Raw genomic sequence first — 26,657 nt, 5'->3', positions numbered from 1 at the left:
CCCTGCCGGCTGTGGAAAGCTGGAGCGGTAAGCTGAGTTTGAACGTGGTTGTGCTCTGTGGCGCCTGAGTGAACTGTGCAGTTTCTGGCAGTTTTGTGTTTCCTGTTTCAACAAAAAGACGAAGTCAGAGGAGTGAAGCACGCTGAAAAAAGGTGGGGTGGAAAAAAGAGCAAAGACTGCAACAATGAGGGGAATGATACAGACGCGTCCGTCCTCATTTACGCCTTTTTTTGTCGTTTTTTTTTTCTTTTTTTGTTGTCGACAGTGATTTTCATCGCCATGGGGTTGGGGAATGTGCACTGCCATGGCAAATGGATGAGAAAGAAATATTTTTTTGTACTTTTTTCTTTTTGAGTGAACCACGAGCCATGCACTTATTCTCAACTAAGAATGACCCCTCACATCCCCGAAAACCCGCCCGCCCTCTCCCAAACCGAAACAAAAACACCCTGTCGGTATGATACGAAACATCTGCACACGTAAGGCAACATTTTTGGTTTTTTGTTCCCTAAAACGGCTCTTCCAAACCAAGTGCAAAAAGTCAAAAGAAGAAGAAAAAAGGGCAGACACGACAAACGAACAGAAAGATGCAACCCGGGTCGACGACTTAATACTGACGGAGAGAAAATAAATAACAAAAACATTGCCTTCTGCAGGAAATAGCGCTGAAAATGTAGGAGACTTCTTTTTTAGTGTGGGGAGACCGGCTGGAGTCTATCCCACTGTGCAAAAACCTCTTTTAAAGTCCCTAAAAAGACTTCTCCCCGTCTGTGAGGAGGCAGAGAAGGAGAAAAAGAGGGGAGACTGGTATTTTTTTCCTAAAATGGCTACGTGTTTTCCTCAAATGGCCACGGATGGGGGCGATACTGGCTGGCTGGGCCGGAGCGCTCACTCCCGCCCGCTGGCTGAGTAGGAGAACTGTGGGAAATGAGGCCTTCGCTCGTTGTCCGCCGCATCCATCCCGTCCTCGTCGTCTGTAGAGACAAAGACAAGTCAGTGTTCTCTAAAGTCTTTGCGTACAGCACATTAGCTGAAACACGTTCAGTATTTATAATCTCTGCAGCAGGAAGACATCCTTACATTTCTCTGGCGGAGTGATGGTGATGGTCTGTGCTGTGAACTCCTCATCGAAGTAGCGCGTGTCTGTCTCTGAGGAGACCTGCGGCTGGAAGGGTGGAACCAGCTGGAACAGACAGGAAGAGGGTCAATAAGGCGAGGGTTCAACCATGCTGGGTAAATAAACATCTAAAAAAACTAGGGCAGCAGGCGGCACTGAAGCACCCTCACACCACGGTGCATGCTGGGTCTGTTACAGTCGTAGGTGTGCAGATTAAAAATGACAGATTTTACCATTTTTCTGAATAATAAAACCATAACATTACAGAATGCATGATAATATCATGCAAAGGCTATGAGATTAAAAAAATGCGTTTTGATTGAGAGTCAGTGGGACGTTTTTGTCCACAAGTGACTCGAAAGGGAAGTAAATTTTAAATCAGATGCTACTCAAAAACTATTAATGCATCAAAGTCAATATGTTAGCATGCAGGCGTGATCAGTGTGAGGCAGCTGTCTTGCCAGAAAACGAAGAAAGAATTATGCTTACAAAAGTAACAGGTTTGACATTTGTTTAGGAGGGAAAAAAAAATCCTAAGAAATGTTTAATTTCCTGAAGGGGGCGCTGAGACGAAGTCCGATATTAATGCATGAATAGATTCTGGATCAATGTGTGATCATCCTGAGATTTTTGGTGATGACTGACATCAGCACTGCAGAGGTTTGAAGAAGTAGAAAAATATGTGGAACTTTGGCCCTGGTTATGGCTCTGCCCTACGGCAAAAACTCATAAGGAGCACAACTTTTGATCGGCAGCTTGTCTAGAATGAACAAAAAAAAAAATCTAGAGTCAACCCGACGAATACGCATGTACTGATAATGATGTGTGTAGCTCTCTCTCAGTCCCCTGACTGGTTTCTGGGCCCCTTTTGCAAAGGAATATTAGGAAACCACTAAAAGAACAAACATTTTTGCAGGGGCTGAATTTTGTGCAACTCTGGTGAGTTTTTAAGCACGTTAAGGCTCCAAAGTCAGAGGTCTTTAGGGCTGAATAATGGCTAGAATTCCCTCAGTTTCCTTACTCAGAGGTCAGTGCTCCGGTCCTAAACCTTAGACGTCTCAGATCATTTACATTTTATGTCTTTTTAGAGGAAAAATAATCGTACATTTTTACTTCCTGCCAATCATTCATTCATTCATTAAAAAGGCAGTCCATCCATTTTTTACATCGCTTATCCCGTTTGGGGTCGCGGTGGGTGGAGCTTATCCCAGGTGAGAGGCAGGGTACATCCTGGACTGGTCAATCACAGCTGACATATAGAGACAGACAACCAGGCACGCTCACACCTACGGGCAATTTAGAGTTAACAATCAACCTAATGAGCTATCTTTGGTGGTGCGGAGAACCCAAGCATGCACGAGGAGAACATGCAAACTCCCTGACCATGATGAGAACCAGGAACCTTCCTGCTGTGAGGCAACGGCGCTAACCCCTGCACCGCCATGCAGCCCAAAAAACAAAATCCAGTCCATGCAATTCTATTTTATTAACCTGGCGAATGTTTATGGGACAAAAAACACCTAAAGATAAACATGTATTCTGTGTAAAAATAGTCATTTTTATTATGGTGCGTAACATTTTACCACTTTACATGTAAATTTACAACATTTTTAAAAAATTTCTTACTCTTGCATTGAAACTTTATCACATTAATATATTTTAACATTTCTTATCAAAAAAAGATTCTAAACACGAGCATGGTAAACGTTTTCTGATTGGTTTAAATTCTCAACAGAAAAAAAATAAAATAAAACGGCTAAAATATCCCATGGAGGTGACACTCTGTACACATCTGGATCCTATCACGTGACCTAAAGCCATCAGGTCTGATGATGACGCATGGCTGAGTTTAAACCACAGCAGAGGAAGAGTACATGTCTGATATAAAGCCGCGCTCGGTCGTCTTTGTGTTGCTGAAATCAAACAGAGATGAGCTAACTGATCTATTTTTGCCTCGCAGCCAGACGCCGTTTGAAAATGAGGTAACCCTGCTACCAGAATATCTCAGGTGCGCTGTTTGAATAAATTACGGCTGAGGACGGGATGACGTCCGGCAGCTCTCACCTTCTTGTCGTAGACGTCCTGCCAGTCGATTGTGCCAAAGAAACTGTGTCGCATGATCTCCTTAGCGTCATCCGGTCCGCCGCCCAGCCTGTCAGAAAAAAAGCAGAAGAAGAAGAAGACGTCGGAGTCAGACATCAGAAGCTGCTTTAACAAAGTCTCCATCAGTGGAACCAGAATATCCACCTGCCACTGATCCTGAAATAACTCGGCCGGGGTGAACGGGTTCGCTCTGAGAAGCTGCAGTCGCCTCTTTTTCTCCAGGTTCTTCATTAGAGACGGAGAAAAGCTCCAGGACGATCAGGAGGGAAATAAACTACAGCCACGCTTCTCCTGCAGTTCAACCATCATTTATACCTCTTTGTAACAAACAGAGTCCTTAATATGACCACGCTTTTCCTAATAGATGGCGGAGTCTTAAACCTAGTTTCTACTTCAACATCAAATCTACGCCGTAGTCTGCAGCAGTGCCACTCTGCAGTACTCCACCCAAACACTAGGGGGAGGGTTGTTCCTGTCCTGCTGTTTTTTTTTACCCTGTTAAACAAGGTGGATGTTAACTTTTATAATGCTGTTAAAATGTTACTGAATATGGGAGAATCTGTTAGCACAGTGATCCTCAACGTTGGGGTCGGGACCCCATTGGGGTGTTGCTACTGTTGCTACTTTACACCATTTTTGCCAAATTTCAACACATTTTTGCCACTTAAAACCCTTTGTTTTTTCAATTTTTAAACCCTTTCCACCACTTTTTTCTGCCTGTTTTTGTCCCTTCTAAACAAAATCTTGACACTCTCCACCTATTGTTGGCTCTATTGTCCCATTATTGCCACTATTAACCCCTCTTTACCACTTTTTATACCACATTTAAAAATTTTATATACCCATTTTTGCCAATTTAACTTATTTCTTCCAATTTCTGCCTCAGCTAACCTATTTTTGGCATTTTTAATGCCATTTCAGCCACTTTTTAAATTCCATTTTTCCACTTAATATGCCTGTTTTGGCTTCTTTAACCCATTTTTGCCATTTTTTTTTGTTATTTTTGCCACTTTTATGTAATTTTTGGCACTTCTAACCCAGTTCTGCTACTTTTAAAATCCAATTTCACCACCTTTTCCACCATTTTTTTGTCATTATTAACCAATTTTAGCTACTTTTTAAAACATATTTTAATTCTGTTTTTATAAAAAGGATTTAAATTTTCAAGAGGACTACTTACTACACAAATGAATTAAAAAGATATTTGTTTCTTTGATAAGCATTTACCACAGCTTAACTTTACAATGGACCATGATTTTGCTGGGCCCCAGTTTGGCTGGGCCCCAGAAAGCTCTTCCATCTTTTCCCCCAGGGGTCCCTGGTCTCTGGCACCTTTATTTTGGGGGTCGCAGGCTGAAAAAGTTGAGAACCCCTGTGTTAGCAGACAGGCACCACAGCTGACACTGTGGCTGAACCAGAAACAACTGATACTGTCATGAAAATGTTTCTTTTTCACCTTTTTTCCCTTGAAACCAGGAGCTGGATGTAAACAGAGATGCAGCAGCAGTGTTTTACATCATGTTGAGTGAAGCCTGGGAAACAAAGGACTATAATTCCCAGTGTGATGGGTCGCTGTGATGTCACTTCCTGTCCAGCTGTTTGTTAAGACCTGCTGATTGGAGGATTGGATCAACCTGAGCAGAATGTGAGACGCTGTTAAAGAGGACGCTTTGCTCCTACACCTCATCGGCGATGCTAACTGTTTAGCATCCCGGCTCTATCTGTGCTCTATTTAGCTGAATCAGCTCAACCCTGAACCCCGCCGTCACCTTTCTCTAAACCTGAACAAAATAAACCAGACAGAGCTGGCGGCTCGAGAGAGCAGGGGACTGTTCATCAGGTCACAGAGAGAGGGCGCTGTTGTCGAGGTCCAGACCCTGGCGTACAGTGGCGAGCACACCTGCCTTTAACTTCCTGTGCTTTACTCTCCAGCTCCTAGCTCTGCCTCTCTCTGTGGTTTTCTACTAAACTCTGGGATCTGGACTTGTCTGAACTAGCATCATAATTTCAGCTAAAAATATTATTTCAGCATGTGACCCCCAAAATAACCGCACCAGAGATTGGAGATCCCCCATCTTACCTTGAGGGGAAGAAAGCCCACGATATCACACAAAACTTGCATTTTACAAAGTTTTTAATTGGACTCATTCTAACAAGATATTTCAAAATAAAATATAAAATGTATGATTTTACATAATACGAAATTTCTCTTTGTGTTCTGGAACATATCCCCCAACCCCCCTTTACTATCCTGTTACCCCCCTGGGGGTCCCGACCCCCACTTTAGGAACCACTGCATTAAAGCAGGGGTTGTTAACCTTTTCAGCCCGTGACCCCCAAAAAAAGGCACCAGAAACTGGGGACCCCCACTGTACCTGAAGGTGGTTGAACAGCCATGAACATTTTAAAATAGTGCAGTCTAGGCTGTCCATCAGGGGGGATAAAGGGGGGAGATCCCTGGGACCCAGCCAAACTGGGGGACCATGGAGTTCTGCAAAACCATGGTCCATTGTAAAGCTGTGAAAACCATATTTTGTATTTGACCTGTATAATAACCCCTCTTATCAAAACATTTGAGTAGTAAATAGACTTCTTTACATGAAAATAACTTTAGTTCAAAACATAATTAAAATGCGTTAAAACTTGCTAAAACTGGTTAATAATGGCAAAAAATGGTGGAAAAGGTGTTAAAATTAGATTTTTAAAGAATATATTTGGGTTAAGGTGGCAAAAACAGGCGCAAAAAGTGGTAAGAGGGGATTAAAAAGTGGCTGAAATGGCTTTTAAGTGCAAAAATTGGTGTAAATTAGGTGGAATTGGAATTGAAAATTTGGTATAAACTGGCAAAAATGGGTTAACTGAGGTTAAAAATGGGCAAAAAAGGGATGTAAAAAGTGACTGATAGAGGCAATAATGGGTCAGCAGAGGCAACATAAGGTAGAAAGTGGAAAGAAGCGGAAAAAACAGGCAGAAAAAGTGATGGAAAGGGTTTAAAATGGACAGAAATGGGTTTTAAGTTGTAAAAATTTCCCAAAATTGGCAAAATTGGTGTTAAAAAGTGATGAAAAGGGGTGACATTTGGTAAAATTGTTGTGAAGTTGCAACAGAGTAATTAAAAAAAATCTCTTAGTTTTTTAAGGCATCTGGTGACCCCCTCTCAGTGTCTCGCGACCCACAAGGGGGTTCCGATCCCAAGGTTGAGAACCACTGCCTTAGAGGACTTAGACTAGGACTAGCTAAAAATATTTTTGTTGGTGATAAAAACGGATGAAAACTCAGATTATTTTCCACCAAGGAGACTAAAACCAGAATAAATGTTAGAGCTGGACTGTTGAAGGTTCAAAATCAGTGATATTTAAGCCAATACGATCTGTCTACATAGGAGGATTAGTACCAGGAGAGAGGGCCGCTGTACACTTGGAGGGTAAAGTCAAAATGTCAAGAATAAAGCTGAAATTAAGAGAATAAAGTAAAACCTCATTAAACTACAGCAGAAAGTGGACCTTAGACAACCACACTGTAGTTATGAGCTAAAAAGTTTATGTAAAGCTAGAGCTATGAGCTAAAAGTTTAATAAGGTTTGACTTTATTCTTAGAGTTTAGACTTTTTAAATCTTCAGCTTTATCCTCATATTTTCAGCTTTATTCTCTAAATGTACAGCATTATTTTCCCTGCCCCTGGCCCTAACTCTTTATGTCAGTATTTTAGAGTAAATAAAGGAAATATTTTGCATTAATATAAATGATTTGTGTTGATTTTAATTGTGACTCCTTGAGTCAGTTCAGAGAGAATAACTAAAATGTAAATATGAAGCCTTTAGTCTCATTTAAGCTCTAGTTAGTATAGAGACCGTGGGTTTAAACGTCATTCCCACGTCTGCCCTCATACTCTCACCTCTGTGTTTCTGAGCTGAATGTTCAAACATAGATCCACTAGAGGTCGCTGTCTGACCTCCATCTCTCTCTGCTGGTCTGCTGTACCTGTCTGTCTCTGTCTCAGGTGAGCTACCATCAGATCTATTTTAGTTTATAACAGCATATTTCATCAGAAAGTTGATTTAGTTCTAACATTTTCCTCCTCTTTGTTTTGTTCTGCTGCTCTGGATGAACTTTAGTGACCCTGCTCCACTCATACCCAGCACTGGCAGCAGAATCTCACTGTCTGACTGAATCTTCAAACTCTGAGAGGTTAAATCAACGCAGAATACGGACAGAAAACTCTGATTCCATTCAACCATAGAGCCTGAAGGAGCCTTAAGACTGAATATAAAAATATCTGACAGCCAGTTATGATTACTCCAAAAAAGACGTTCCTGCTGCTCCAGAAAGAATCCCTGCCACAAATTCAGGAAAATCCAAACACATCCATGAAGATCCACGTCTAACTTCCTGTAGGTGAAGCAGCATTTCACAATAAAAGCTCCCAGGCAGAGACAGGCATGTAGCCGGTTATTTAATAGATGACAGGAAGTCGGATACTTTTATTTTGAAAAAGATTAGGAACCTCAGTAACAAATGTCATACCAATAATTAATGATTAATCGGTTACGTGCGTGCGTACCGTTTGTTGGGGTCTTTGATGAGCAGGCCCGACAGCAGCGACTTGGCGTCGGCCGACAGCGTCCGTGGGAACTTGATCTCCTCCATGAGGATGAGCTCGAACAGCTTCTCGTGGTCCTGGTTGTAGAACGGCAGGCGGCCGCACATCATCTCGTACGTGACCACGCCCAAACCCCACCAGTCCACCGCCCGGCCGTAATCGTTGTCCTCCAGCACCTGGAAACAGATATTTACTCTTTAACCGCCATGTCATCAGGATTTATGGGTAATAATAATAATAACTGGAGCTGGGGCTCTCCCAGGTTTTCTGTCTTTGAAGGATCATGTTTACTAAAACTCCATTTGAGATCAGTTTCCACTTTGTCTCTATTTCTGACCCTGACTAGTCCGGTTCCCTCTTTCATATCCTATTCATTGAAAAATAACTTTCAGACTCTTGTTTTAAATCATTGAAACAAGCAGAAGCAGAACGAGCTCCTGGCTATTAGAGGAAACGCTCGGCTGCAGGGAGAGGAACCAACGCCTCAGTGTGGTTCCACATTTATTTAAAATAATAACAACAACATTTCAGTGGAATCCAACGCCACCTTTCTTTCCTCATTTCACCAGACGAGACAAAAACAGACGACCACATCGGCTAAATCTGGGTTTGAACATGAAGTTCTGGTGGAAGCCTTCGTTTCAGTTTGTTTAAACTCAAACAGCTGATTAATAAAAACAGTTTGCAGGAGGATATGGCTGCTTATTCTGATGTGATGGTTTTGATTTTTTGTCTTTTTTATTATTCTGACTGTTAATTCTAACAACATAAATTTTGGAGGGTATGATATTTCTTATTAGAATTTTTACATTTTACTATCAGACCCTTTAACCCTTTACCTACTGAGCCGGCGCCGGCACTGTGTTTTATATGTTCAGAGTATTATTACCGTAACTCTGTCAGAGTTTGTCCAATCAGAAAAACTCCAACGGTGTTGGAAAGCTTAGAATTGTGGGCATGCGCACATATGTGGTTCATTACAGTACTCACAACCATATAACGTGGGCATTCATAGCAAAAATAATTGTTATAACAATTTATTAAAATCTAACAATTTCCAAAACAGAATAATGCAAAAAAAAACAAACAAACAAAATTGTCACTCTTTATTTACATGTTCAAGCCTGTGATAATCCTCTTTAAGAAAATCCAGTTTGCATAATGTAAGTAAAAAGATCCCTTATTTTTAGTTGGTTTTGTTTACATTACAAAGATCAGGGTTTCACTCTTAAACCGGCATTTAAAAGGTTAAATTCCTAAAAAAATCCCTTAGTATTTGATATTAATGAAGAGGTCTGATACTGATTTGAAAAACATGTAGAGAAAATTGGAATTTTTTTAATGTATATATTTTTGCTGCTATTTTTGGTCACAAACACTCTAAGTGTAACAGTTTATTAAAATCTTAAAATTAAAAATCAAAGTTTTTGCCTATTATTCACAAATTCAAAGCTGTTACAACCCCCTTCAAAGAAATACAATAAACATATTGTAAGAAATATATTTCTTATTTTTAGTAGGGGGTTTTGTCTAACAAACATCTGGGTTTGTGCACTTTTATATAAAAAAAAAAAAATAGTGTTCAAAATTAATGTTCAGGTCTGATCTTGATTTACAAAATGTTGCAAAAGAAGTTGGAAAAAAAAGGAATGCACATTATTTTATTTTTAATTTATTATTTTATTTTATTTTATTTTATTTTTTATTTTATTTTATAAATATTTTTATAAATATTTTAAATTATTTAAAATTTAATTTTTTGAAAAATATTTTAAATATTTATTTAAAATAAAATATAAATATTTTATTTCATTTATTTTATTTTATTTTATTTATATTATTTTATTTTATTCATTATTTACTGTTGTCTTTTTTAAAATTTTTGGGTCATGAACACAGTGAGTGTAGAAATTTATTTACACAGTCTCGAGGGTTAAATGCCTTATGCAAGGAATCAGTGCAGCCTCAGCTGAAGGATTATGTATTATAATCACATATAATTACTGTCAAAAATTTCCTCAGACCAGTTTGTTAATACATGGGACCTGTAAAATGGCAAAAAACTGCCAAATCTGCCATTTATGATTGAACTTCCTGCACATATTTTAGAGGACGGTCTTTAAGTTATTCCTGGCTCTGAGTTCTGAGCTCTAATAATGTATAACACAAAGAAACAAACCTCTGAGGCCTCAACTGTATTCCTCAGAAAGATAGAAGCTGCATCTGTTATTTTTATCACATCTGTAAGGAAAGCCTAAATAACGCTGGGTCTTTCAGGTTAAATACGCAGTAGAGGTCTGCGTCTGTGTTGTCGTCTCACCTCAGGAGCCAGGTACTCAGGTGTTCCACAGAAAGTCTTCATGGTGGCGGTGTCGGTGATCCCTTCTTTGCAGAGGCCGAAGTCTGTGATCTTAATGTGCCCGTCTTTGTCCAACATGAGGTTCTCCAGCTGAGAAGGAAAAACACAGACCTCCGTTTAATGAGCACAACCAGCTTCTGGAAGCTTCTAAACACAGAGAAGGTGTCACACAGAGGATTTGTCTTAGACCTAGATCTGATCTGGGACGGGGAATCATTGTTGAATATTTGAACAGCCCTTGGAATGAAACACGAAGATTTCAGGAGACTATTCTCCCAGTATCAAACAAACAAAAATAAGGAAATCCATTATTTTTACCTGAGGTTTATAGATTAGGGATTTGACTTTAGGGTGATTTCACCCCCAGACTGTTTGGTTCAACGTCAAGTTCAGTTCTTTGTGCTGTGTGAAAGCTGACCACTGGACTCTGGTGCGGACCAAACAACCGGACTGAGAATGCTTAAAGAGGTCGGTCTCATTCGGCTTTATTTCACACACTGGTGTGGTTTGTTTTTGGTGAAGAAACCAGACAACCTTGATCCAGCCTAGTGGAAGAGTTTAGGAGCAACAGCAGCTCAGCCTGAGACCACATAAAATCCCACAGTGGGGTCAACGACTGCTAAGGATCGTGGGTTAAAGTTCTGTAAGTCTCTGCTGATTCCACTGGCATTAATGAAAACACTAAAACTGCAGCATGAGCTTTATGAATGGGTTTCCATGGTAACAGGTTGGGTCATGGGAGATTTTATTGGGGAGGGGTCACCAAATCAAATGTCTTTGCTGCAGTATTTAATAGGACATTAATGTCCACAGTATAGCCACACTGGGGGCTCCACCCCAACTGAAGGACCAAGGGATGGAGCATGCAGAGAAAGCCCATGTGAGGGAGCTGAAGTGGCCTCTTCCAGGCAAGCTAGCATCAGCCATCAGCCCAACCAACCAGCCGAGGATGATGCAGAAGATAAACATAAGGAAAACAAAGCTGTTGGGTCACGAGGGCTTGTAAAAAGTTTGTGAAACACTGGAGTAAAGCACTCATGAAATTGTTTTTTTCCCTCTCATCAGGCTGCTGTCTGTATGAGAAATATTACAAACAGAAACCCATAAACTTAACTGGATTTATATTTATTGGTTTATTAGAAATAGCCAAGAAATGTTTGATTTGGACTACAGTCACTGAACTAGACTGAACTAGATTTCAACATAATCCAAACCCACTTGATTTCCTCTAATCCTCCACCGAGGGGCTTTCAGAAAAACAGATGACATGTCGAGACGAGCTGCTCAGTTCTGCTCAGCTCCTCTTCTCACTTCTTGTTTGTACTGTTGACTCTGCTCAATAAAAACTGCTCTCATAGGCTGCATTTACCAGGCAGGAAACCACCTTTGGTTAAAGAGATATGTGTCTCATAATGATGGAGAAAAGCTGGTAAAAGTGGCCCTCCTGGTCAATGTTTTACAACACTCTGGGACCATGTCTGCAGATGGTTCCCTCATCAGAGAAGTGATCAGTTTAACCAGTGGTTTTTCAAAGTTGGGGTCGGGACCCCCCCTTTGGGGTTGCGAGACGCTGAGTGAGGGTCTCCAGATGCCTTTAAAAATCTAAGAGTATTTCTTTAAATCAGACAACTGCTATTTACACTAATTTTGCCAAATTTTAATCTGTTTTCATCACTTTTTTCCCACAAATTTAGCCAATGTTAACAGTTTTATGTCACACTTTTTTGAACCAATTCTTGTCACTTTCAGCCAAATGTTGCCTCTGTTGACCCATTATTTCCACTATTAATCATTTTTACCACTTTTTACACCCATTTTTTAAAATCAATTTTAACCTCATTTTAATAAATTCATGTGCATTTCTTACTGTTAAATCAATTTCTGCCAAATTCTGCCTCATTTAACCTATTTTTGCCACTTTAAACCCATTTCAGCCACTTTAAAAATCCTATTTCACCACCTCTTCCACCTATTTTTTGCCATTTTAAACCAATTTTAGCCATTTTTAAGCCATTTTAATTCTGTTTTAAAGAAAAGGGATTTACATGTTTTAAGAAGGCTATTTACTACAGCACAAAAGAATAAAAAAATATTTGGTTATTTGACAAGAGTGGTTATTATTCAGGTTAAAAATATAAAATATGGTTATCATGGCTTAACTTCCCAATGGACCATGGTTTTGCTGACCTCCATGGGCCCCCAGTTTAGCTGGGCCCCTGAAAACTCTCCCCTTCATCCCCCTTAACTGCCTCGTCTGCACATGACTATTCTTGATTGTGCATGGCTGCTTGTTTTACCACCTTAAGGTACAAAAGGTAAAAAATGTTGAGAACCCCTGAGTTAAACCATGTATTTAACCTGTTATTGTTGAGGGAAACAAAGGCACGCTAAATCTGTTAGCATGACTGTTTAATGACTCTGTCCTGGTTTCTCTCTGATTCAGATTACTACCTGCTATCATGTGTTAGCATGGAGATGATAAACTCAGACATACATCCTGGATCACCTCTTAGGAATTAAAATGGACATCCCTAGCGTGGTTTACCTTCAGATCTCGGTAGACGATCTTGGCAGAATGTAGGTAGTCTAGAGCGGAGACGATCTCAGCGCCGTAGAAACGAGTCCGGTCCTCCGAGAAAACTCTTTCTCTCGACAAATGGAAAAACAGCTGCAAGAAAAGACAAAACACAGCACTCAAACCAGGGTGTGAAAGTAGCATCAGCCTAGAGCCAAATACAGGTTTGTCTCTACATCCCTAATTACAGAAAAGTTGAGACGCTGTGTCAGAGGTAAACAAAAACAGAAGTCAGTGATTGTCAAACCTCATAAACCCAGATTTTATTCAGAACAGAAAATAACATATCAGATGTTAAACGGAGACATTTTACCATTAATGTAAATATCAGCTCATTCTGAATTTGATGGCAGCAACACAGCTCTAAAAAAGTTGGGACAGGGCAACAACAGTAAGTGTTACTGATGAAAAACAGCTGGAGGAGCATTTTCTAACTAATCTGGTCATAAAAGGAGCATTTTAGAGAGGCAGAGTCTCTCAGAAGTAAAGATGAGCATCCGTAGACATTATTATTCTGTTACAACAGGGGTGTCAAACTCAAGGCCCGGGGGCCAAATCTGGGACCACCAGATAATCTATTTTGATTTTAACTGGCCTGCTGGTATAAGGTCTGCAGATTTCCTTCAGTTTAAAAAAGTAAACTTAGCGCTGATTATTTAAAATATCCTTCTTATGTCATAAAAGTGAGAATATGTAAAAAGTTAAAACAGTTTAAAAATAAGGGAATATAGGAAATAAATTTCTATTTTCATATTCTTAACTTTGCATTGACACAAAGTTTCAGTTTTGACTTTTTTCATATTTTGCCTTTTTAAATTCGCAATTTTGACTTTTTATCTAATTTTTGACCCTTACATCATCAATTTTACATTTTTAAGTAATATTTTGACCTTTCAAAATGATAATTTTGAATTTTTTCCTCATGTCTTGACCTTTTTAGCTCCTTACTCTGACTTTTATCTCATAGTTTGACCTTTTGTGTTCTCAGTTTTAAATGTTGAGTAATATTTTGATCTTTAAAACTCAAAATTTACATTTTTTTCAGTCTTTGTCATTTTAAACAGTTGATTTTGAAATTTCTCAAATTTTGACCTTTAAAACTCATGATTTCAAATTTTTATCTCATGTTTTGACCATTAAAATCATGATTTTAACTTTCAATCTCATACATTACCCTTTAGAAACATTACTTTGACTTTAAATACCATGTGTTGAACTTTTGAGCTCATAAAGTTATACCACAGATTTTGAGCCTTTAAACTTATCATTTTCACTTTCTTCAATCTCAAAATCATTTATCATCAGCTCTAAGGTGTCCCCCCATAATTCATTGCTGGTGAAAATGAGTTGGACAGTTTCTGGTTAATGTGGACCCTGGTCAGCCCTGAGGTTGGACCCAAATTCTGAATTTGGCCCCTGCTGTGATTAAGTTTGACATCCCTGTGTTACAAGAATTGCTAATTCAGGGGCTTTAACATGCTAATAAAACTCTCATAACTTTCCCTGAAATTGTCCCCCTGTTGAAATTTCCAGATTTAGATGGAAACCTGCCGTTCCATTCCTAAAGAGCCCCAAACATGAGACTGGAGACTGGGTAAGAGCTGAATACAAGCAAGCATGAATGTAGGTACATGTTTCTACGACAGAGTATTAGGGTCACACGAAGAGAAAAAAATTAAAGAATTACAATTTTTTTTCTGACATTATGAGAATAAAGTCATAATATTATGAGAAAAAAGTCTTAATATACAATATACAAGAACTTTAATTATCCCCGAAGGGAAATTCAATCATCTGGGAGTCTCATCTGTTTACTTTAGAATTATACAGTCTACTTGCTGATGGTGTGAAAGATTTTCTAAATCTTTCTGTCCTGCAGCACAGGGATAGGAGCCGTCCACCACCGTTGTTTCTTTACTCATTGAGGGAGATATGAAGTGGATATATTACAAGAAAAAAAGTGGCAGACTGTCTTTCTTGTATTATTTTATTTTTGTAATATTACGACTTTTTTCTCGTAATATTACGACTTTATTCTCGTAATATTATGACTTTTTTCAAGCAATATCAAAAAAAAAAAAAATTTTTATTCTTTTATTTTTTTTTCTCTTTGTGTGGCCCTAATACTCCATCATATGTTTCATCTCCTGATGAAGAAAACAGTCTCTCTGGACCATCCTCTTAAACCAGGGGTTCTCGAAGTTTTGATAGCTGAGGGCCAATTTAGGAACCCAACATTGGACTGAGGGCCGCGGGAGGACAAAAAAACAAAAAAACAGAAAAACAAATCCCATTTGTAATCATTTTAATGATCAGGTTGCATCTCTACAGTTTACATTTTTTGGTCTGCATCCAATAATGTGCAATAAACACATTTTAATTAATGAATTAGGCTAAACCTGGCAAAACTTGAGAAAACCTTGAGAAACATTGTAATGCACACAAAACCCCTGGGGTTTCTGCCCTCTACAGTCAAATTTGGGATTTAACAGTCCTGTGTGCAGTCCATTTCAGAATATATGTAAAAACGTATTTAGAAGAAACAGTAAGTCTCAGTGTGCCTTGCTTCCTGTCTTAACAATTGCAGGCTGCCAGACATGTTTCTGCGGGCCGCCATTGGCTCGTGGGCCGCACTTTGAGAACCTATGTCTTAAATGGACAGGAAACACGCTACAAACAGCGTTTTCACTGATGGACAGGTTGTACATTTTTTGCTCTTTCTAGACAGGATTGATATCTAAAATTACTAAAACTTGAGTTTTCACCACAGACGGGCCGTGACTGGAGCCCAAACTTGCACTACCTTTTTGTACATTATTTGTGCAGTGAAAATCCACCAATAATGCTCTTATGCCAATTATCACTAAACTTCACAGGGATGGTCAAACATTGATCCTGAGTAGAGGTGAACGATTTTGGAAAATAATCTTTTTGTGACTGTTTTCCCCCAATATTGCGATTGTGATTTGATATGCGATTATTCCTTAACTTTCTTTTATTCCTAAACAGAGGCTGAAAAATTCTTTCAAAATATTGCATTCTGAGGATTTTGCATTGAAGGGTTATTGTCATGCTTATATGAAATAAGAAAAAAAGTACAAAAATTAAGAAGTTAGAATTTTTTGTTGCCCATTCTAAAAAAATGGTACTTGAATGACTGGACGATATGTCATGCATAACATCTCTGCTGCAAAAAAAAATGTTTAAAACTGCTATTTTGACACAAATTTTAGGTCATAGAAATACTGCACCTTCTGCGACTTGAAAATTGCAGCTGGCCAGCTTGTGATTTAATCTAATTTTCCATTAATTGCCCTGCCCTAATCCTGAGTACAGGCATCACTATCATTACTCTGTCATAGCGCCCCCTTCTGTACATTTCCTCTTTTGATTTTAGATTTTTCCACTTAAACATTCAGCCCCTGATCACCATTCACCCCAGGCTTATGATTCTGGATCTGTGTTTGGGTCACCATAAGACCTACAAAAAAGCCTGTAAAACCCACACCCAAATCTTAGCAGGAAGTCCACCAGCCTCTTCTCTGTTTCAAAATAAGACGTTTCTGAAGATGCCAAATGACTTTAACATGTTGCAACTTTTGCATCGCCATTCTGTGCTCTTCTTCTCTTTCCGCAAAGACAACAGCATCACATTAAACACACAAACATCTCATCATAGCGACCCCTACAGGCACCAGGAAGTCATACATATTTGTTTTTCCTCTTAGGTTACTGAAATTATCAATCAGTTAATAATTTTTGTCCGAAACACTGAAATTTTTTCATTAAAGGTCACCTCACTAGCAATGGCGAGCATTTTGGTATCTCGCCAATTACACAGGAAGTTGGTGTAACAACTGGTTTAATTCAAATTTCACACGTATGATCAAAATCTGCCCCTCTAAAATTACAAATGACTCAGTTTGAATTTCTGATATATAGTTTATGTTCTATTGCGAGTATGTATGGGTTAATGAGATTTGACAATCACTGACTTCTGTTTTTGTTTACATTTTACACAGCAAACCAACTTTTTTGGAGCTGTATTTGGAGAGTAAATTTCAGAGAACTACTTGCCACATTGCAGGGTAATGTTTATACCAGAATAGTCCTGTATTAGAGAACTATGCTGAGTTTAAATAGCATGCTTCAAGTGAATAAGATTTCCTTCTTCAGCCCTGGTCGTTTCTATAAATTTCACTAAAAATGTCTCAGGATGGAATTTAAAACTCTGGGCCAAAAAAAACAAAAAAAACAAAAAAAACAAAAAAAACAAAAAAAAAGAAGGAACATGAAACTGTGGGCTAAAAACTAAATACTTAAACTTCACAGATAAAAAGAACTAGAAATGAATGCCTGCGTCCTATAATTAGCCTCCTTTATACAAAGAGCTGGTGCTGTGTAAATAAAGGCTCCAGGTATTATAGGAGTATTTTTAGTGCATTATAACCCAGTCCTAAAAACCTTGAAATAAAACCTGAACCAGAACGAGGTCTACTTTCTGTTAAAGCTTGTAGAATAATCTCTGTGCTATTAATCAACATTCTTCAATAACTCTTAAAATAACTTCAAAGTTGAAATAAACCCGAACATCAGCGAGCATCAAAAGGAAGCGTTTCATTGAAGTCTCACCTCTCCTCCGTTGACGTACTCCATCACAAAGCACAGCCGGTCCTTCGTCTGGAACGAGTACTTCAGAGACTGAAACACCGCGTTAGAGAGTTATTTCAGCTCTGCAGAGCTCAGCCGACTCTTTTAATACATCATTATGTTCCAAATGGAACAGTGAGGTCTGAATTTAATGCTTTGTTTCTGCTTTAAAGGCCTTTATTTCACAGATTTTAAAAACCACAGCATGCAAAAGGAGCTCCTGAGTATTTAGACAGTCTGAGGGCTGATACTCACGGTTAGGAATGGATGCCGAGTGTTTTTTAATACCCTACTTTCTGTGAGTGTGTGAGCAACTTCATCCTGAAATAAAGAGGAAGAGGAGAGGCAGAGAGACATCAGGAGACGTGCAGTCCATGTAAAAGGATGTTTTACCCTTTTATTGATTCAATCAATCATGGCTAATAAAATTAGGCTTATTGGCAAAAACATTACAAAAACCCTCCGTATAAATATTCCTCCTTCTAGTCAATCTTTAGTAGAGTCTCCTCTGTCTGCAGTCTCAGCTCTGAGTCTGTGTGGATAGCTCTCAGTCAAGATCAAACATCTGGACTCTGGAATTTTACTCCATTCTTCTTTGACAAACTGCTCAAGCTCTGTCAGGTTGATCAGGGATCAGGAGTAAACAGCGATTTTCAAGTCTAGACACTGATCCTGGACTGGATTGAGGTCTGGGCTATGACTCGGCCACTCCAGAACATTCTCCATGTTGTCTTCAAAGCGGCTGCTGAGAAGCATCCCCACAGCATGATGCTGCTGAGAAGCATCCCCACAGCACAATACTGCCACCAGCATGCTCCACAGTGGGGATGGTGTGTTTCTGGTGATGGCAGTGTTTGGCGTCTAGTCTGATGGTCTAAAAGCTCCATTCTGGTCTCATCAGACCAAAGAACTTTCTTCCTCTTGACCATGGAGTCTCCCACAATCCTTTTGGTGAACTCTAGTCCAGATTGAATCTGAGTTTTCTTCAACAGTGTCTTTCTCTTTGCCACTCTCCCATAAAGCTCTGACTGGTGAAGAACCCGGCCAACAGTTGTTGTCTGCAGAGTCTCTCCATCTCAGCTGCTGAAGCTTGGAACTCCTTCAGAGTAGTCATAGGTGTCTTGGTGGACTCTCTCACTAGTCTCCTTCTTGCACGCTCACTCAGTTTGTGAGGACGGTCTGATCTAGGCAGATTTACACATGTGACATATTCCTTCATGTCTTCATGATGAGTTTAACTGAACTCTGGGGGATGTTCAGAGACTTGGAAATGTTTCTATCTCCATCCTCTGACTTGGACTTTTCAATAACCTTTTCTCTGAGCGTTCTTTTGTCTTCACGATGCAATGTTAGCCAGGAATACTGATGAACCAGTGACTGGACCTGTCAGACACAGGTGTCTTTATACTACAATCACTGTGAAACTACTAGCACCAACTGTCTAGACCTCTGTTAGATGAGCTCAGTCACTTTAAAGGGGGTGAATATTTATGCAGTCACTTATTTCATATAACAGATTTTTATTTCATTGATATCACTTTGTAGAAATCTGTTTTCATTTTGACATTAAGGAGGATTTTTTGTAATTTTTTTCTGTTAAAAGCCAAAATTATATTGGCCATGACTGATTTATAACATAAATAAACGGATCAAACATCCAAGGGGGTGAAAATCTTTTATAGACAGTGCAGCTACTGCAGATCAGTTGTTTTAGCCCAAAAAGTGTAAAAATAGGGCCCAGGATTAAAAATAAATCTGCTTTAAAAGCCAGCACTTGCTTCATTCATGTTATAAAAGGAACTAAAACTAAAAATAACCACATGAAACAGACCTTGGCTATGATGACTTCCTTCTTCAAGATCTTCATGGCGTAATACGTCCCGCTCGCCTTCTCCCTCACCAGAATGACTTTCCCAAACGTGCCTTTGCCCAGAAGCTTCAGATAGTCAAAGTCATTCATTGTCTGGACAAAGACAGAACACAAAGACGGTGTGAAGAAACAGCCTCTCTGTCGTTTATTAACCCAACATCCTGTTTTCAAAGAAGTGTAAAACAGCGTCCGTCACCTTTCGTTTGTAGTGGCTGATGGAGGTGTCCATCTCCTCCTCGTTCACGTTCTCGATCTGGGAGGTGGGGCTGCACAGGATGCCCTCTTCCTCCTGCTTGGCCAGAGATTCGGCGACCATCTGGATGGCCTCGGCCCACTCGTCCCTGCAGGAGATAAGAAGCAAATACAACGTTTGGTAACCTGGTTTAACTGGAGACCTGGTCCACATGTAGGCAGGTATTTTTGAAAACTGAGGTTCTTCTGTACGTTTTAGCCTTTTGTAAATGCTTGGTCCATTAAAGTTCTCTTTAAGAGGGTCACATGTTATGCAAAATATACTTTTTCAGGCTTTTCCCACACTTTCTCCACCTTTTAGAAAATGTGTGCTGAAACGAGCCTTTTCCCTCATGATGTCATGCAGGGAGTTAGCCCCGCCCCCAGGTTCAGTTGGCCCTCCCCGCATGGAAGAAAGTTCTGCCCTTCTTTTCTGATCCTCCTCAGCTGAGAGAAGGAACAGCGGAGCAAACATCCTTTATGCTACATCATTTCCTGAGAGGGGTGGAGTCAGGGGCGGAGTCAGACAGCTAATTACCATTTAAAGCCACAAACACACAAACGGCTCGTTCTGAGCAGGGCTGAAAAAGAGGGGTTTATAGACATGCAAAAATCCAATACTGGAGTGTTTTTACAGCAACAAACTTCACAGGCATGTTTTGGGGACCTTTGAGACTGATATAAACTTGTCTAAAAGGGGTAAAATATGTGACCTTTATTATTAGTGTCTGTTATATTGCTTTCCCACTAAAAATAGCGTGTAAAAGCGGGTTTTTTTAAACGTGGCTAAACCTGCTAACAATCGGCAAGTGACTCCTTTCCCTTTGCCTGTAGACCTGGGTCTGATTGCCAGCAGACAAGCTGCGTGGCTGTTATTTTTTCCTCTGGTGCGTCATCAGCGCATAAAACACAGCTAGGTAAACAATGGAAAGGAGCCTGGAAGCCATGGACAAGGTAGTCAACTGTTTTCCGTACTTTGTACTTTTGTCCCTCTTTCAAAATACACAAACTCAGCGCAGACTGAACTGACATTCGAAGGCTGATGATATGAAGGCGAACGGAATTTGCTGCTGAGATGGCAAAGAGTCGCAGAAGTTACAGATGGAGGAGACAACAACGCTCGTCCCTCTGCTGCCGGGGTCCTTTTGTTGCCCCAAGTTACGGGAGCAATATTATGACGTAGGCACGTTACGCCAAAGTCATCCCGAGTGTGACGTTCCCACTGGAGCTGATCGGAGGCGGGCCGATTAAAACCTGTGTCCATTGCAGGGTCAGTCGACGCAGGTCTGAATGCCAATTAGAGCCTTTCCCACTGCTGACAGGAGCTGATTGTTTACAAGTTTTAACGGGTTTTTCAGCCAGCGGGAAAGGGGTATCACAGACAGATAGAGACAGAGATGTCTCCTGGTCCAGTATAGTTTCCTTCACATCCTGACCTGTAGACTGATGACAGCCTCACAGCCCTGCACAAACACTGACACCAAAAAACGACCTAAATATGAAAAATGACAAACTACAGACAGAAGAGAATCACAACAGTCACTTCTTCTGGTTTATTCAGGATCTTCAGAGGAAATATCAGGTTTTAGGTAGGTGCTTAACATTCTTTGAGGAAATTCTAATTACTTTTACTTCACCTGTTATCAAAACAGGTCTCAACATCATTTGATTTTTTTGTTTATCGTATTTAAATTCTAAATTTTGCTCTCATGATAAACTCCACTACACAGTAAGATGTGAGAGCCAGCCTAACAAAAACAGTTCCCCATTCTAAAGATGTCCAGACCCCCTGACTGTGCTGAGGCTGGAGGATGTTGTGGGCACAGCCTTGTTCATAACAAACCATTAAGCATCAGGTAACGAGTCAGAACGTATACATTTTATTGTGTTTGGGAACCAAACGCCTCAAATGTTGGCGTCCAGCCTCAGCCCCACACCCCAGCTTCCTGTCTTTCTTCTCACAGTGTCAACAGACTCCTGGTGTGTTCAATAAAAAAAAATTTAAAAAAAAGGCTTTAACAGAAAAAGCGTGACGTCTGGTTCAGGACGGACAGCTGATGTTTGGGTCTTTGGCGTTTATTTCTGCTGTATCATCTTTTTAATTCCCTTTCTGCACAGAGAAGAAAAAGTAAGACGAGACTAAAGCACGGCGACTGGTTGAACCCTGCTTTAGTAGGAAATATGTTTAACAAATATTCCTTAAATAATGGATCACAGTCCTACTGCAGCAGTGAAAATTCAAATATCAGGCCGTACCATCATATCCAAGGACGACTGTTGGATGTAAATCCAGATTGTGTCTAATTAAAAGGCAACTATAAAGGTACAGAGAACAACCGTACCACATTTCATGTTAAAAACAAGTTTGATAACCAGTTAGCTACTCTCAGGTCAGAGCTAACGCTAGCATTTGTAGGGGAAGATTTCCCCACTACTCCTTGTAGGTGGAAACAGGACTGAGCCTTAGATTGTGTTTCTGTAGTTCCTCCAGAGAGCTGCAGTCGTCTAAAGTCCCACCTCTCATCAGGAGTGTCGACGTGAAAGGTCCTCTCGATGACCGTGGTCCACTGCAGACAGCGGATGATGAAGGTGTTGGGTTTGGGCCGCTCCGTCTTCATCAGCTGACATTCTGGACAGCACACAGAGACGGTCAGGTGGTTTTACACGGGTGACTGTTTGTGGTGTTTATAAATTACGTGATGAAGGCGTGTGAGTCTCACTTGCTACAGAGAAGTTGTTGAGCGGGTAGGCCAGGTCAGAGTCCTGCGGTTTGTCCTTGTAGCCAATGAAAGAGCCGTCTGTCTTCAGCAGAAAGTAACGCGGTCGCCAGTTCTTGATGTACTCACCTGGAGGGAGGAAGAGACATGACACAGACCGATTACAACCACAAGGATCCAGACTAGGGATGTGCAACAGTGCTGGTTTGACATTTATATTTACAACACATACATCTGATGTTAACACCAGCCTATACTGACTGTAAATACTGGCTGAGAGTGCAAAAGAGTTAGTAGACTTTAAGTCAGAACCAGCGGACAAACGTCAGGTCAAGTCTTCATTACTTAAACTTTAAAGTGTGTTTTCAGATTTTTGCTGTCAACTATATTGTACATTACTATCAATATTAGCTAAAATACATTTGTAAATATCAGTTATTGGCAAAAATCCAGCATCCTACACAGTGTTTCCCATACATTCATTTATTTGGGGCGGACCGCCACAAATAAATTAGGCCTGCCACAAATAGATTCTGGTGCAACCTGTTCTCCCTCGCTCTGAGAATGTAGCGTGTCGTTAAAATGACTATATTGCGAATTTTTGAGTATAAGTTATGTGGAAGTTTTGAGCCGCCAGCATGCATTTCTCGCTGGAGTTTCGCTTCTCCCATTGTCACTGAACACATCCCTCACAGCAGAGAGCTCACTCTCTCTCCTGCGCCTGCGCCCATCCAGAAAACTCCTCTGCACTTGCGCATCAGCAGCGAGAAGCAAGGGAGAGGAAGGTAAACACAACAGTGTGGCTAGTTAGCGGGGAGCTAGCTGAAATAAGAAATAGCGCTGGATCAGCAGCGTTGAGCAGTCTTTCAACTTTGAAATGAAGAGGTCTAACTCACGCGGTATTCGTTCAAATAGATAGCGAGATAACGGCGGCAGAAACACAACACGTCACTAAAGACATGAGCCCAGTGTTGTTGGAAAGCCAGGATTTAAAAATCTCATAAAGACATTTAACCCAGAATACGAGATTTGCCTGGGTGTGAACATTTTGCTGAAAACTCCCTGCCAGAGTCGTACAGGTCGGAGAGAAGACAGTCCAGCAGCGGACAAATGTGATCCACTTCTCCACAACAATGGAGAGTTATCTCAGCCTAACAGTTCAAAACAATGACAACGAGGGGTTTAAATGTTCCTGCCTCCAGACAAGCTTTTTGCTCCCATGATCACACAGGACAGTTTCTTGAATAAGGTCTAAAGACGCTCTCATGTTCATAACTCATCTCATGAACTTGTCAGAAACTGGTCAGCGTTCATCAGCACAGATAGCGGACCAATATAATCACAGCTGTGAGCCTGAATAGTGTAATTGGTGAGTTCTGTGTAGGTTTGTTTCACCCTTAATGAGGAAAATAATCATTTTATAATCAGCAACAGTAAACATAACCCAGAACACATTTCAGGACTTTCCATACACTGTAAAAGACAGAGTATTTCATGATTTATGTATTTTTGATTTATTAGTGAAAGATTGAATGAAGTCCTTTTCAAAATAAAACTGCTAAATTTGACTTTAAATTCATTTTTACTTTCTGCAAACAATTTTATTAAAAATCCAATGGAACAGTCTATTTTTATCACCAAACTCGAGTCATTTGGGGCTGAATTAAATATAGCTGCTGAAAGGCCATTTCAAAATATCGCGATATATATCGTGTATCAGGATATAGCAAAAATATGTACTCACCCCCCACCACCACCACCACTAATAGATTCTGGTCCATTGGGAAACACTGCTACATCCCTAATTTAGAGATACAGCAGACTGACTTTAAGCATGTGTGGATGTAAAAAGACCCTTTTAAAATTAAAGTACCTCTAAAAAACAAGCAAGGTGCTTTACGCCATGTAGAGCTCAGATCAGCACCAAAATTCCAGCCCGACCCTACCGAAGCCCGTCCTGTACCATTAACTGTATTGATTTTTAACATTTTCAGTAAACTGGCTTTAATAATCAAAGAGTTAAACTACATTTCTGAGTTATTTCTGAGATTTATGAAAATTATCTAACTGCAATGTTTTCCTCAAATTTTGACATTGGGATTTAATATGCCTTTATTTTCTAAGTTCCTCAGATTTGAAAGGAGTTGTGCTGAAGTGAATGATGATCTTATGTCTCTTATTTTAAATAAAACACATTAAAAAAACAAGAAAATCCTTTTTTAGCTATTCTAAATAAATTTACACTTGGATGTTTGCATGTATAGATCAGAAGATCTCTGCTGTGAAAAAAGTATTAAACTGTTATCAGGTTAAAGAACTATTGCACCTTTTGTGATTTGATAACTGCAGTAGGACATACTGTGATTTAATCTAAATTTAAACTAACTGCCCAGCTCTTGTTCCTTTCTAAAATGTCACAAATGTATGTGAACATCTGGCTGATATTTACAGGCGTTATCAGTTGTAAATATCAGCAGAAACGTCCATATCTGCTGATATTCTGCTGATAATATTGTACACCCCTACTCATTCCCAGCGTAGATGCATACTGGTTCCAACTATCAGGTATCGGCCTCCCACCGACTAATAATCATCATCACCCCTATAAAACCAACATCTCTAAACCTGCTTTCTGAAACTGGCCTCAGCATCGCTGCCATTTGAGATTATTCTGGATTGAGAACAAACTGGTAATCTGGAAGAGTTGCAGAGCACTTGTGGCAACTTAACAACCCATGATCACTACCTGCAACACAGGTCAAACTCTTCAAACACCATAAAGTAAATCCAGTCTGACTCTTCATCACCACTCACTGTTTCCATCAACAATTCACAAGCTTTGAGCACAAAATCCGCCAACAAATGCACGAATTCACCCGAATCATCTTCAGCAGAAGGAGGAAGATTTCAAGAGAACTACAGCAGAAACAACTGATTCTTATTCTGCAGCTGTGAATTCTCTGCTTTCCTGCTGTGCTGACTCATCACTATATGACAGAATTAAAGAAAATGTTGGAACACATGAACCCGTCCTGGTGAGATGCTGATGTCTCAGAGTCACGTTAGCAGCAGAGCTAACGGAGAATGAGGCGCTCAAACCAGAGAGCGTATCAGTGATCGACCCGAGTGAACCGCCTCAGCATCTGTCCATCAAATCAGAGTGATGAAACTCTCCTCACACATCCGATGACTCACACGGCGTCTGAACAACGGCCAGATGAGGATGACAGAGACAGAGACAGAGACGGGAAGAAAGACGAGTCAGACACTTCTACTGAGAAGGAGAAATCAAGTAAACACCATGAGATAACTTCAGGAACGTCTACATCCTCATGCCTTTGACCTGATGATGTCATCCTTTAATGTCTATAAAACATCCAATTTTACCTTTGACCTGATGATGTCATCCTTTAATGTCTATAAAACATCCAATTTTACCTTTGACCTGATGATGTCATCCTTTAATGTCTATAAAACATCCAATTTTACCTTTGACCTGATGATGTCATCCTTTAATGTCTATAAAACATCCAATTTTACCTTTGAACTGATGATGTCATCCTTTAATGTCTATAAAACGATTTGATATTTTATGATTTTTTCCTTTCATGTCCATAAAAACATTCCATCCTTGCCTTTGGAGATGACTTCATTCTTTTATGTTAATAAAACACTCTATCCTTGCCTTTTATTTTTCTAAAATGGAGGGAAAAGTCTCCAGCATCTCTAGCTTCTCAACATTGGAGATGATGTCATCCTTTACTGTCAATAAAACCTTCCATCCCTGCCTTTGGAGATGATGTCATTCTTTCGTGCCTATAACACATTCAATACTGGCCTACCATTTGGCAAAAACGGAGGAAAAAAAGGCCCCAACATCCCTAGCTTCAACAACATTCTGTGTAGGGATCATAGCCAACGGAAGTAGAAATGTTCTGATGATAACTAGAGCGTTCAGGACCACCTAGAGCAGTGGTTCCCAATGGAGCCCAACTGATATGGGATTTTTGGGGCCGATGCTGATACCGATATTGGGGGCTAAAAAAAGCCGATAACCGATATATTGGCCGATATATGAAATAAGAACACTGATATACACAGGATATATACTGTACATGAACACAAATTCTTATATTTATATTATCTTTGTTAATTTCTAAAAGGTGCAACTTAGATGAACGATGAATTAAAACACTGTATAATAGTCTTTTATTAGATAATGGTGGACATGTGAATTAATAGTTGCATTCATCATTGTTTTTTCTCGACTCCTGCGTCTCTACTCCTCTTATCAGTAGAGACGCAACTGGTTGACTACAACTCCCACAATGCTTTGCATGTCAAGCAAATATGGCTGCCCATATTCACATATCTAAGAAGAGCTGTGGCCCCCACAACCCACATGAAAAAGAAAAGTGGTTTATTGATCAACAAC

General features: G+C 39.9%; 1 protein-coding gene across 1 annotated transcript in view; it reads right to left on the bottom strand.

The window, feature by feature from the left end:
* Nucleotides 1-437: 437 nt before the first annotated feature.
* Nucleotides 438-26,657, bottom strand: part of akt3b (v-akt murine thymoma viral oncogene homolog 3b) — a 38,793-nt gene continuing 12,573 nt past the window's right edge. The window contains exons 3-14 of the mRNA XM_041784059.1: nt 22,226-22,351; nt 22,023-22,134; nt 19,471-19,615; nt 19,236-19,367; nt 17,660-17,725; nt 17,387-17,455; nt 12,725-12,847; nt 10,141-10,269; nt 7,782-7,996; nt 3,182-3,269; nt 1,081-1,183; nt 438-974 (exon numbers count right to left, since the gene is read on the bottom strand). Of these exons, the coding sequence (XP_041639993.1) occupies nt 889-974; nt 1,081-1,183; nt 3,182-3,269; nt 7,782-7,996; nt 10,141-10,269; nt 12,725-12,847; nt 17,387-17,455; nt 17,660-17,725; nt 19,236-19,367; nt 19,471-19,615; nt 22,023-22,134; nt 22,226-22,351 (1,394 nt within the window). The 3' untranslated portion in view covers nt 438-888. The remainder of the gene's footprint in view (nt 975-1,080; nt 1,184-3,181; nt 3,270-7,781; nt 7,997-10,140; nt 10,270-12,724; nt 12,848-17,386; nt 17,456-17,659; nt 17,726-19,235; nt 19,368-19,470; nt 19,616-22,022; nt 22,135-22,225; nt 22,352-26,657) is intronic.

Source organism: Cheilinus undulatus, linkage group 4, assembly GCF_018320785.1.
Source record: "Cheilinus undulatus linkage group 4, ASM1832078v1, whole genome shotgun sequence".
Taxonomy (NCBI): Eukaryota; Metazoa; Chordata; class Actinopteri; order Labriformes; family Labridae; genus Cheilinus; species Cheilinus undulatus.
Note: the sequence above shows the minus strand (reverse complement) of the source record. Positions and strands in the feature narration are given on the sequence as shown.